A 13,691-nucleotide genomic window follows, 5' to 3' on the forward strand; every position below is an offset into this window, starting at 1 on the left:
CAGGCTTATGGCAGAGATTTAATGGAGGCCCAGGACTGGTGCAGGAAGTACATGCGCTCTGGGAATGTGAAAGACCTGACGCAGGCCTGGGACCTTTACTACCACGTGTTCAGACGCATCTCCAAACAGCTCCCTCAGGTCAGTGACAATGTTTCTGCTGCAAATGCTCCTTACACTATTTAAAAAAACACCTCTTTAATAACCAGCCAAGAAGAAATATGTAGCTGCATTTGTTTTTGGCTTATTTTAAGGGTATTATTTTGTTTAGTGGAATATCCAAAGACACTGACTCAGACCAGGGAATCTTTGGAATCTCATGTGAAAAATCCAACATTGAAAATAGGGAGTTTTTGTTGTTAAGAGTTCACTGAAGGAGTATGTAGTTTAATGGCTCTTCAGAAAGCTGGTGCTGTCCTCAACCCATCTCTGTGGTCCTTCCGATCCACTCCAGATCTGATGAGCTTTTTTAATTTTCTCTCTCGAGTTATTCTTCGTTATTGTGATGAATAAATGAATCAGTCTGGCAGATGTTGTCTTAGCTGCATCAGTTAACATAAAAGAACATTTCAAATATCTGTATGATCTTTCTGGCTGCATGCCGATATCGGGGAAATCATTCATTGCCATAAATAATGTTGGACAGACCTGAAAGATGCAGATCTTGCCCATGTTAGTTAAATCAGTTTTGTTCTGCCTTATGTTGTGTGCTCATACATGCAGTGTGGCCTTATGCAGCACAATAAAGCTATTCTCATTCAATCGTCGTCGCAATATCAATGTATGCGGTGTCGCAATCACAAAGCACTTCATGGATGCAATAATTGGTTGGAAATTTAATGTCCAGTGTCAGGAATTCATGCTGTCCAGATCACCTGCATTCCTTGCTGTTATTTTTGCTACACTTGCATGTGCTAGAAGTGCAGGAACTCAGTTCAGTTTTGTTTTTCCTACAAATGTCATCCTAAGGAGCTCCGTGAGACAAATAGGTCCAATATGGAGCTAATATGAAACTCAGTTTTGTCCAAATTATTTTGAATCAGTCCAGTTCATTCCGATACACTCCAAGCATATAGTCAGGTTCAGATCTAATAAAAGATAAGTAAAATAAAGCGCAATTGAATTCATTGATCTTATAATGCCACCTTGTAAAAGGTATTTATCTAAGGAAGCCCAGTTCATCCCATCGAGTCATTGACTTTGGAACAATCCTTCCTTGTAAGCAAGCATGTGGCGACGGTGGTGAGGAACAACTCCCTTTTAACTGGAATAAACCTCCCTCAGAACTAGGCTCATTATAATAGACCATTTCTTTTTACACTAGTGACTGTTAAAAACAGCTGCTAAGTTTCATGCTGCAATTTTTACCCAACATCTTTCTAAACACAAAAATGTTAATAGAACATTGGGACAAGGCTGTGTTTAATTCATTCTGAGGATATGTTTCAGTCTTCTTGTCTTATAAAACCCTCGCTACTACTATAGAAAGTAAGTAACACTTATAAGCATTTGACGTTTCAGGAATGTATGAAAAGTCAATCTACCCTAAGAACCAGGTTCTGTTGCCTCAAAGATGGGAATAAAATGTAGCTGAATGATGTGACTCCTCTCACTATCATCACATTGTTGAAGAAACATTCCTGTCTGCAGCTCCTACAGCAATTAATAAATACAGACGGTAATACTATTTGTCCTCGCAGCACGGCCATGCTTCCTGCTGGGACATTACAGTATGAAGCATGAAAGAAATCGGCAGTGTAATAGTGTGCTGAGGGCAGTGCAAATATTCTTCCACGGGGCATTAACACAGAAATAAATCATCTGCAGGATGCATTCAAACAGCAGATTTAGAGCTAGAACTGTCACCATATGTGGTTGCCATACATTGGTATTAAATATTAAACCCAAAACTCTTTCAGCTCTCTATAAGGTCTCAGATTTAACGCAGGTTGGCAGCAGATTTATAGAGTAACTTCCAAAGTTATGTGTCATCAGTGTACTGTTACATAAAAACAACTTAACAGGATAAAGCATCAACTTCTAAATAAACCAGTGGCTGGTACAATTTGCATATAGCTTCAGGCTTTGTTTTTATACACAACAGACTCAAAAGTAATTGTCTCTTCCTGTCCTACATCCTCACCTCATCTACTTTCCTCACAGCTCACCTCCCTGGAGCTGCAATATGTGTCTCCAAAGCTGCTGATGTGTCGCGACCTGGAGCTTGCAGTACCCGGCACTTATGACCCCAACCAGCCTATCATTCGCATCCAGTCCATCGCCCCCTCGCTGCAGGTCATCACCTCCAAGCAGCGCCCACGCAAACTCACCATCATGGGTAAGATAAGGAGGAAAATGCAACAAAGTTTGTTGCTGTGAGCCCATTATGTAAGGAAAATAGATTAAAGAGGGCTCATTGTGCTACGCATTCTGCAGGCATGGGCCGCCACATTAGGGATATCACAATATTAATAGAAGCTGTACCCAAACAGGAAGCAGCCTCAGGGTCACAATTTATTTAAAATTCATTGACCAGGGGAAGGCTTTGTGTGTGGCTATTAAAAGGAGAGTAAATCATTTTCTGCAACTAAAGCAAGGTCAAAACAACGTTGAAGCTTCTGCTAAAAGAAATCACAGTCCAACAAAAGAACCGGGCTCAGTTCTTCGGGCTTAGTTATGTGTTTTTCATTTGCAATTTCCAAGAGAAACAGCACAGATTGATTTGTCACCAACAAAAAAACATTCCTATCATTGTGCACTAGAATTATAAGGATTATATAAATAAAAAGCAGTCAATCATTCTTCTAATTGTTTAGTCTGCTGTTTGTAATAAAATATAACAGTGAAGATCTTCTGAAATGACACAGGAGCTACTTTGTCTATCAGTCACACAGCTCTGTCTGCTTCACACTGATTAGCTGGCCATTTTGATACCTTGTTCTGATGTAACCCATCAGTGTTACACAGCACAGTCTGTAAAAGATTATAGCCAATATATCATCTGACCTCTGGAGCAGGACGTTAAATTAAGGCCTGTCACCCTGTGCAGGCGGCTTAGATTTACGGCCGATTCTCCATCTCTGCTTATAGTGGCTGTCAGCAGCGGGGGGCTCAGAACAAAGCAGGGAAATGCTTTCTTTTTGTTGGTGAAATAATGGACAACACATCTGAGGGGTTAAATTCATTTTCTTAACGTTTTGCTCACGCAGAGTGATCGGATTAAACTTTACTTGGGTCAGTCTGTTGTGGCGTCCAACTCACTTAGCCAATAAAAGAATCGCTGTGAAGATGAGTCATTTTTATAGTAAACATGCAGCATTCACTATATGTATTACCAGCCCTATCAATGATGTGTAAAAAGCGTCTAAATAAATGTGTCTTTTATTGCAGCAACATAATCCAGAATTTTAGTTTAGAACAGCGTTAATTCTCAAAGCTATCACAGTGCTGTCGGTGATCACTCTTCATACCAGGTGAATAAGGAAAATAGCAGCGGTTTTCTTCATCTTTTCTTAAAAATCTGATCTTCTGTGTTCTCCATTTTCTGGCAGTTCTTCCCTAAGGTGTCAGAAAGTTAATATTGTAAATTATGGCTTCATACGTTCAAATTCTGGTGATGTGACAGCTCCGCTTTAAATCATGCTTCAGGAATAATTAGGCTCTTATGAAATAATTTATTGCCTGGCGAAGCTTGCCAGACATTGCCTCAGGTGATGCTAGCGCAGATCCTGCTGCAGAACAGCAGGGGAGTCAAGTCCATCCATATAATTCCTTTTACATAATACGATAACTCCTTGAGCAAGGCATCAATAATGTATGTTATGGCTCCATCTGCAGGAAGCAACGGCCACGAGTTTATGTTCCTGTTGAAGGGCCACGAGGACCTGAGGCAGGATGAGAGAGTCATGCAACTGTTCGGTTTGGTCAACACGCTGCTGGCTAATGATCCTGCATCTCTACGCAAAAACCTCAGGTAGGCACATGCAGGATTGTTGCAGACATAAACAAGTTGTGTCCACACATGTGCTCCAGCATTCACAGAATGGGTCTGCAAGTGAGGAAAAACAGGAAATAGTCTTTTAAAAATGGATTCTCACCAGTGGAAACGGATCCTTTGGTTTTTAAGAACATGGGAGGCTGAAGGAGGTCCAACTCAAAGAACTCATGTTTATAGGTCCACTGTTACCAACTTATTCATGATAGACAAGAAGAGGAGAAGTGCAAAGAAACACATTTCCACTTTAAGACAGTTCTCTGATTCATAAATAGGATCTTCAGATATTAACATTATCAATACTTCATTATAGAGACTAGAGCTGATTGGTTCCCTCAATTAGAATCCTGTTCCTAGCAACAGGATTCCTAGCAGTATGGAGAGGTTTCGAATATATTTAAGTGTTTTCAAGGTTTGGGTAACTATAAAAAAGGGAAACATTTAGTTTTTCTTGACTTTATTTCCTGTTTTATTGTCTAAATATTGCGTCTGTCTGTCTATCCTCAATACATCTATCCATTCATTTGTCATCCATCAGTCCATTAGTGTGTCCATCCATCCATCCACCCGCCTTGGCTCCTTAAATTCATTGATTATTTTCTGATTCTGTATTTAAGGTCTGACCTTAGGCGTGATTTTATAGTGAACATCTTTGAATTATAGTATAAAAGTGGATGAAATGGATTTTGAACTCCAATTTTTGAATTGTGAATTTGAGTCTGGAAAATTCTGGAATTTTGCTATGAAGAAGTTCAGGAACCCTGTAAAAAGCCTTTAACTAATGTTTAGAAACCTTTAGGTCTACAGAAGAATCTTTAAGTACCGATTCACATGTTTTACACATGTTGAGACCCTGACAAGCTAAAGTGTGTCTGCTTGTGTCTATTTTGTGTCCATCAGTATTCAGCGCTACGCAGTAATCCCCCTTTCCACCAACTCTGGCCTGATTGGATGGGTGCCCCACTGCGACACTCTGCACGCCCTCATCAGAGACTACAGAGAGAAGAAAAAGATTTTGCTCAACATTGAACATCGCATCATGCTCAGGGTGAGAGTTCAGTGGAAGCTCTAATAAGACTAGAGTTGTTTTGTTCTGATCTGTGAAAACACGCCAGTTGTCATGTTTTTAATGCACCACCGCATTTGGGTTCATTGGTAAAGCCTGACCGTGTTTTTAGCCAGGATACCACAAACAGGTCACTGGTATGATGATTCATCACTGCAGAGACTTACTGATGTGACGGTTGGATGCAACTCCTCGACTATGAAAACCCATCTATTCCATTTCCTTTATTCTCTTCATATCATTTTTCCTTTAAAACAGTTCTTTTATTCTTTTAATTTCTGGCCACAATTTTGTTGCACCTATAAGGTCTGGACTGAAAGTTGGACAAAGATTAGTTTAAACAGTGTGTGTGGTCTAAATGTGTTTATCAGATGGCGCCGGACTACGACCACCTGACACTGATGGAGAAGGTGGAGGTGTTCGAGCACGCCGTCAACAACACTGCTGGGGATGACCTGGCCAAGCTTTTGTGGCTCAAGAGCCCCAGCTCTGAGGTGCGACGCTTCTTTACACTCGGAGTAACGGGGACGATCAACATTGTGCTAGATGTTTTCAGAGGCTTTTCTTAGATCTTAGTGATTTCTGGGTAAAACGTCAAGAGCTCTTAATTATACAGCAGATCTAAGAAGCTGGAAATAACACTTTGCTTTGTGAGACGGCCTTCCACTGAGAAACAGGTGCTCATTTTATCAGAGGGCTTCATTCGATGGTAATAAAAGCACTTCATTAACAGGCCCTGAATATGAATGGCTTTTCAGGAACACAACATTTTTTGTCTTCAAGATGTTTGTGAAGAAGATGTTAGTAGTGTGTGTTGGATTTGTTGAAGAATAACTCTTAAAGTGCAGATGTTACCTCTCTTCCAGGTGTGGTTCGACAGGAGGACCAACTACACTCGCTCCCTGGCTGTGATGTCCATGGTGGGCTACATTCTCGGCCTGGGTGATAGGTGAGCTCATCAAGACATCGCCTCTCAGTATCCATAGCAACAAAACAACTGATACGAGAGTTTCTGTTTCCCAGACATCCATCCAACTTGATGTTAGACCGGCTAAGTGGCAAGATCCTCCACATTGACTTTGGAGACTGTTTTGAAGTAAGAGGAAGATTGTTTTTCCAGTACTACATCATTGTTGTTTTACGATTACTGGGAAACCCTCACCCTCGTATTAACACTGGACAGGTGGCAATGACCAGAGAAAAGTTCCCAGAGAAGATCCCGTTCCGATTGACGAGGATGCTGACCAATGCTATGGAGGTATGGAGCTCTACCTAACGCTGTGAGAAACACTGCAGAGCGAATTAATGTTATGTGAGGAATTATTCAAACCAGTTAGACACACCCTGTTGGAGCAGTGAACTCAGTTTCTCATCTTAAACTCTAAAAATATTCATTTGTTATATAAAATAATCCTCCCTGAGCTGCATCAAATTACTTTTTATGAACAAAATAAATATCAGTCTTTTCTTAAGTAGCATTGTTTAAACAGGATTCATAACTCACTCCAGTTTGTGCTTAATGAAGAAAGAAGAAAAGGAATTAAAAATGAATAAAATTCTGCTTTGCGAGAACTTGAGTTTAAGCTCCTGATTTCTTGTTGAAACTAAGATTCATTTCTAACCAAGTTTTCTTACTAAGTTTCCAAACTAAACTACGAAAAGCCTTGTTTTCATCGACTGTGTGTGTTTGTGTGTGTTTGTGTGTGTTTGTGTGTGGGGGGACAGGTGACAGGCTTGGATGGGAACTATAGGATCACCTGCCACACAGTGATGGAGGTATTGAGGGAGCACAGAGACAGCGTCATGGCTGTGCTGGAGGCCTTCGTTTATGACCCCCTGCTCAACTGGAGGCTCATGGACAGTAAGGACCCCGTGAAATTGCTTCCACCTCACACATGCACTCGATCACCGCTGCTGCGGCTGTTGGTAGTTATTGGACAGGTACCTATGTATGTATGTTTACAGAAACGGGTTTTCTACGGTCCTGGTTGGAAAGTTTACATCCACTCATCATGAGCAGTAACATAAAATGTATTTTTGGCTTTTAATGAACTGTTCTATTTTCGAGGTGGACTGATACACCATACTCTTTTAGTCAGTTTTAAAATATAGAATTGGGTGCACTTTTTTTTTTCTTTAATCCAAAAAGGGTCACAATTATACATACAGGCTCAAATATATCCTGTACAGCCAGTCCCACCAATATCCAAACAAATGTCCCTTAGCTGTGAAACCACATGGTTTTAGCATCCAGCTGGGAATACCACCGCCATGGCTTTGGGTTTGAGCTGCTTCAGCCATTGTGGTTCTTAATATTTTTGTAGTGGCTTTTGAGTTTTTTGAGCTTTTCCCAGCACTGCGGTGTGTGGTAAAATTCATGGCTTGTCATTGTTTCCGTTACCTCGGGGAACACTGTCTTATTTCTCCTCGCCCTATCGAGCTGCCGCTGAATATCGCAGTCAAACTCTTACAGCTGACCACGCAAATGACCAATCAGTGAGCATGCGGTCTGTTCTCGCCACATTTCGGTAATGCTCAGCCCCAATGAGACCTGCTGCTGACCATGTACCAAAAAAGCCAGTACTGGGCCTGGAAAGCCAGTTATGGAAATGGTCGCAAAACGAGCCGAGGGGAGTAGAGCCGGCCCAAGTAGAACCCGTGGAAAAGGGGCATATGCACGTAGTTTGTTAATAGTGTGTGGTTAGCGAGGGTTTATCTGCAGCTTTCTGATAAGAGATTTAGTCAAATAATAAATATGTAGTTTAACTGATCGTTAGCACAAATAGTGAATTAGCCAATCACATGGCAGCCACTCGATTCATTTCTGTCCATCCTCTTAGCTTTCTCTTCTTTCGATCAGTCTATTTTCCTCCCCTCTTTAACTCCTTCCATTTTCCTGGGCTTCCTCGCTCTTTTTTAAATTTTCCTCTTCTCTTTGGTCAGTCATTCACTATTGTAAAACACAGACAAAATATAATCGCAATCCCCTCCAAAAATAATAGAATGTAGAGACATACTGAAAAATTACAATTTAACAAATAAAATAGGATTTGTGTTTCAGATACCCTTTAGAAGTTGATTATTTTTAGATGAGAAATTAGGGTAATCATATAATATTAAATATTAATGTTTCTTTAACTATTTCACTAGTTTTCTCAGCTGATGAAACACCTAAACTGCTATATTTAGCACAAAAAAAAAAAACAAGCAACTATTTTTACTTGGAGCTACAAGCTAATACAACAGATGAACTGCACATTTAACCATGTGATTATCTCTCCCTTCTCATCATTCTCAGTTCATGCAGTTTGTGCCTCATTCAGTTTTACTGTTACTGACTGCTTTATTTTTTGGGAAGAACTTATATATGTTGAAACTGAGTAGACAAACACTCCTCAGCCTGAAAGTCTGTGTTCACACATCACAACAATAAATTAACAAAACAACTAATAACTAACTCTGAAAATAGAAACTAAAGGTCACCAATCGATTCCAAAACATCATAGTTTGAATGTTGCAGTTAATCCTTGTCCTTGTCTTTCGATGTGCTGTTTCTTCATAAAAACTTGGTTTATTTGCATTTGGGTCCTCACCATTAGTAAAACAAAACACATTTATTTTTTTTTACCTGGGCACAGTGAATGTTGACCACACTAGTATTGTTTACTACTGCGAACCAAACCTCCATCACAGCAATAACAGCCCAGTCCAGGGCAGCACACTCCGCTCTTCTTCTACTCTGTCTGCAACGTGAATAGCAGCGCGACCAGCTACCGTAACAGCTGCTGTTGTGACCAACATGCTCACTTCCGCTTTCTACCCCTTTTTTTTTCTTTTTCACAAAACGCTAAAATCGGGGACATTTCTGGGGACAGCTTTAGCCGGGGACAGGTCATCCAAACAGAGGACTGTACCCAGAAATCGGGGACGTCTGGCTGCCCTGCTTTACTCACAGTCACCAGATGGGAGCAGGAGATTCACATCATGGTATTGGTTTGGCCGTTGATCTGTCAGGAATGTTTCAGGCACCTTGTTTAATCGATGCTGTGAAGAATTGAGGCAAAATGGGAACCAACTGGATTCTGCTTGGTTGATTGAATGTGAGCGTGGTTCTATAATGTTGACCCCTATGTACAGTAGAGAAAAACTACAAGAAATTTACCCGCTTCTTGTTTTTAAAATTTTTTCAGTGCACTGACAAAAATAAACATTTTAAATAAATCATTCAATTTAGGCTTCTAGAAATTCATCAGGATAATTATTCAGTACGGTACAGTGTCAGACTTCTCCTTAACTTGCGTTTCAGAGATGAATTTATTTCAGACATGTAAAAGTGTTTGGTCAGAGAGCTCTGACTCTTTTCTTCCTCAGATGGTCTGACATGACAAACTGAAAGGAGATTATCAACAAATTATGTGCAAATAATAAAAAACCTCTTGGTTTCCAAAGGCCCATGGTGTCAGGTTTGCCTTTAATTAAACAATAAATAAATATGCAAGAATTTATTTGAGCAGAGCAAGCTGCCTCTGACTCAGAAGCTCATTGGTGTTGTCTCTGTCGTTTGTGTTACAGCTTCAACAAGCATAAGAAAATCTCATGTGTTTAGTTAAATAGTGCAGAGGTTAATGTCTGTGCAGCGGTGGATAGAATTTTTATGGTATCAGTTCAGTCTTTGTATATATTGGACTAATGCTGCTACCTTTATACATGAAATCCAGAATGGTGTGTAAGAAAAACCTACATCTCATTCACCTTGTCTGCCTCTTCTTGCACAGCAAACACCAAAGGCACCAAGCGTTCCCGTACCAGGACCGACTCTTACACTGCTGGACAGTCTGTGGGTCAGTCATATACAAACTGCAGAGAGAACGTCTCACTGTTAGACACAAAAACACAATGAAATGCTTGAATGTGCTGTCATCTGCAGAAGCCCTTGATGGGATAGACCTGGGAGAGACCACACATAAGAAACCAGGGACCACAGTACCTGAATCTATTCATTCCTTCAGTGAGTGTCTTTATTCATCCTCTAACAACACTAGGTTCTGGCCTTTGTTGTGCAACAGCACATGAATTTTCTGTTTTCTTTGTGCTGCAAACAGATTTTATTATTCTGAAGTTGTCTGCTGTTGTTAATCCCAGCATGTTTGTGTTTTAAAGTTGGAGATGGCGTGGTGCAGCCTGAGGCTCTCAACAAGAAAGCTATTCAGATTATCAACAGAGTACGTGACAAACTCACAGGTGAGTTATGCAGCACTCAAACAGACCCACTCAAACTGGAGGATTACTGGTTCGTTTTGCTCATCAAGCTGCTGCAGGAAATACACCTGAAGGCTTATAAAGCAAACTCACTTCCACATTGATCTGCAGATACGTGCTCCTAAAGATGTGGAGAATATTTGAGTCTCTCTGGTGTTATAGCTCAGAGTTCATACACAGTGTTAGCATCCTGTCCTAGGACAGATCCAGTGTCTTAATGAGAGTTTGTTTTCTTTAGGCCGAGACTTCTCCCACGATGAGACGTTGGATGTTCCAACACAAGTGGAGCTCCTCATCAAGCAGGCCACATCCCATGAAAACCTGTGCCAGTGCTACATTGGATGGTCAGTAGTCCTTCCTGCTTCACTGTGCGGTTAGAGCAGTGATGCAAGATTACAGAAATCAGAAGTCATGATAATGTGCGGTGCCTTCCAAAGGTTTTCATACACCTGGACATTTTCCAAATTTTTTTATGCTTCAACCAGAAACTTTAGTGTTTTTTTTATTGGGATCCCTGTAATAGACCAACACAAAGCAGTGCGTGTTTGTGAAGTGATAGGAAAAGGTTACATAGCTTTCAATATTCAGAGTAAAAAAAAATCAGTGTGCAGTGGACCTGACTTGAGCCTGGAGCAGAGGTTCACCTTCAAGCAGAACCGCGACTCTAAACAGACAGACAGAACTACAATGGAATGGTTTTGATCAAAGCATGTTTCTGTGTTAGAAGGCCTGTCAAAGTCTAGACCTATATCCAATTCTGATCATGTGGCAGGACCTGAAAATTGTTCTCCATCTAATCTTACTTTGAGATGTTAAGTAAAGAAGAATGAGAAAAGATTCAGTCTTAATATGCTGTACTTTGTGTTGATTTACCACATAAAATAAAATACATAGGGATTCATGTAATGTGACAAAATGTGAAGAAGCTTGAGGTATGAATATTTTTGCACGGCATTGTACATCCAATTATTAGAAGAATATTCATAAGACTATATTTCTACCGTTAGCATCTCATCATGAATCACTAAATTCTTTTAACCTGTGATTTATTATTTTAAATTTTCAGGTGTCCATTTTGGTGAAGATCCATTAAGGTTGCACCTCGATTTCTCTTTGATGAGACAAGAAGGAGCAGACAGCAGAAATGCTTCCGCTTCAAAAAAACTGTTCTGAGGCCTCGGGTCGGGTCAGAACCCCCAACAGAGTGATTTGGTTGATTCTTTTTCTGTCAGTAATTGTGCGATTTACCTGTGTAATGCTTTTAAGATTATAACAAGCTCTGTTTTTACCTGATTTTCATAATTTATTACTGTATTCATTGCCCAAAATAACTTTCCTAAATTTTAACATCATGATTACTTGCTAAAAGCAGATGGGTATATTGTAATAACTTGTATTTCTTACTTCAAACATGTCGAGTTCTTCTTACAAGACGACCATGGTGTTAAATCACTCTGTATTTATGTGACAAATCGCAACAATATTGTTTGACCTTTACTAACTAAGTTGAAGGATACTTTAAAGGTTACTTGTGAGAATACACAAGTATGTTGATATGAAATGATATAATGTACTGTAAGGACATTTGTTTGCCATTAAAGCTTGTACAGATACCTCTGTGTTTGTGCTGTGTTCACATTACTGAGCAGATCACCTTGTCTGCTGCTTGTATGAATAGAAAGCAAAAAAATGCCTTATAAGGCAAGCTTTTTGGAATAATTTAGTTTTGCTTTTGCACCTCCTCTGACGCCCACTGAGGGCGCTCTGACTCCTTATTAAGATCCTTCTCCTTACAGTTCTCTAGTCGAGCTTTAAGAAAAAAAAACTGCCCCTATCAGGTTGGAGATGATGAGACCAGACCAGATCCCCCATTACAACCAGAACTAATATGTGGATGTTTCCGAAGCTGAGATGAGATTTCTTGTTCTATCTGCCGCTGCTATATTTGTCGTGTCATAATAAATATAGTGGCAAGACTGCAGCTCAACAGGGAGATGCAGCCTTGCACAAATAAAAGTGAATCCAGTGCTGCAAATTGCAGAGGCAGCACAGGAGACAACCATTAATTTATGCTCTTGTTGTGTTATCTGGAGAGAGCAAGGTAGCTACTGTGCTATTTGTTCTCATTGCTATTCCTCTGCTAATTTCTCCATTTATTTCTCCTCTGAAGGTTAATTACTTATAGATAGTTAAGGATTAGGGATCAACCGAAAGCAGCCCATTGATCTCTTCCCTGCCGTGCCCACCTTTGCAATGTCAACTCTTTACGCGTTGGAACAAAGGCCTGGTGATTATCTGTTCATATTGATCGATTGCTCTGTTTTTCCTTGCTTTTCTCTTTTTTTTTACCCTTCCTTTGCCTCCAAACTGGCACTCAGTTCCCTTCTGCTACCAGAGCCTCATTATCACAAATGTGACTTTTCATAGCCTGGGCCACAGTTTCTGTTGTTCCTTTTCTCTCGTGCCTAATTTGTTTGTACTTTTTTTTTAGTTTCTAAAGCCGTTTGAGGGCCAAGCAGGTCAATAGCTTAAGTTAAATAGGCTCCATTGATTGGGAGAGCGCTTTAGCTGTTTACCAACTGTGAAAATGGGCTAAGGCCGACGAAAGACAACCTAGGTGTCTGCGTGGACCAAGTCGATGGTGAAAATTGATACTCATTGGGACACAATGACTCCCGAAGTGAGGGGAGGTGAAAAGGGTTGATAGTGGAATGGTGGGAGGGACACAAAAGCCGACGCTCCATCAGGCTTTCATTTCAGGCTGTCACATGACCAGCCCCACCACCTTGATCCAAGACATGAAGGAATAATGGGTTGAAGCAAAACCATTGCTTGTCTAAACTTTCCAGCTGGAACCAAAGCCTCTCACACTTCCATGTACAGTCACACTGAAATGTTTCAGAACATCAAACTGATGCTAATATCAGATAAATATCCTCAGTAAATACAAAAAGCTGTTTTCAAACAATGACGTTATTTATTAATGGCAAAACTCTCCAAACTAACCTTTGTGAAACTGACCCTTAAGTTTAATTAGTTTCATCCCTTAAATAGAGCCCTGTCTGATAACATGAAGTAGGTTAAAATATTTCAAACTGTAAACAATACATTTTCACATAAGGCCAGGTTGGTATGTCATTTGATCAGGTTTAAGCATGGAAAATAAAGCAAACATTGAAGCAATCTGTAAACAGACAAAAACGTTTTCACAGCACTGTACATTTCTTATCTTCCATCCTTCATTTTCCATTCCTCTGGAATAGCTCCATCTCTGGATGTTATTCCACATCCATGCACCCTCTTTAGCTTCCCATAACCCCCTGAGAAGTTATAAATGCTCCCTACTCCTCTCGAGTGCAGTCAGACGAAGCACAC

The 13,691-nt window shown here is 40.3% G+C and overlaps 1 protein-coding gene across 1 annotated transcript in view; it reads left to right on the top strand.

Annotated features, from left to right (window-relative positions):
- Positions 1–11,929, top strand: part of mtor (mechanistic target of rapamycin kinase) — a 100,770-nt gene extending 88,841 nt beyond the window's left edge. The window contains exons 45-58 of the mRNA XM_047363747.1: positions 4–138; positions 2,161–2,335; positions 3,835–3,970; positions 4,892–5,039; positions 5,429–5,551; positions 5,924–6,006; positions 6,081–6,153; positions 6,241–6,315; positions 6,783–6,918; positions 9,833–9,898; positions 9,985–10,065; positions 10,218–10,298; positions 10,555–10,660; positions 11,383–11,929. Of these exons, the coding sequence (XP_047219703.1) occupies positions 4–138; positions 2,161–2,335; positions 3,835–3,970; positions 4,892–5,039; positions 5,429–5,551; positions 5,924–6,006; positions 6,081–6,153; positions 6,241–6,315; positions 6,783–6,918; positions 9,833–9,898; positions 9,985–10,065; positions 10,218–10,298; positions 10,555–10,660; positions 11,383–11,398 (1,434 nt within the window). The 3' untranslated portion in view covers positions 11,399–11,929. The remainder of the gene's footprint in view (positions 1–3; positions 139–2,160; positions 2,336–3,834; positions 3,971–4,891; positions 5,040–5,428; positions 5,552–5,923; positions 6,007–6,080; positions 6,154–6,240; positions 6,316–6,782; positions 6,919–9,832; positions 9,899–9,984; positions 10,066–10,217; positions 10,299–10,554; positions 10,661–11,382) is intronic.
- The last annotated feature ends 1,762 nt before the right edge of the window (positions 11,930–13,691 follow it).

The sequence above is a fragment of the Girardinichthys multiradiatus genome, chromosome 1, assembly GCF_021462225.1.
Source record: "Girardinichthys multiradiatus isolate DD_20200921_A chromosome 1, DD_fGirMul_XY1, whole genome shotgun sequence".
Classification (NCBI taxonomy): domain Eukaryota; kingdom Metazoa; phylum Chordata; class Actinopteri; order Cyprinodontiformes; family Goodeidae; genus Girardinichthys; species Girardinichthys multiradiatus.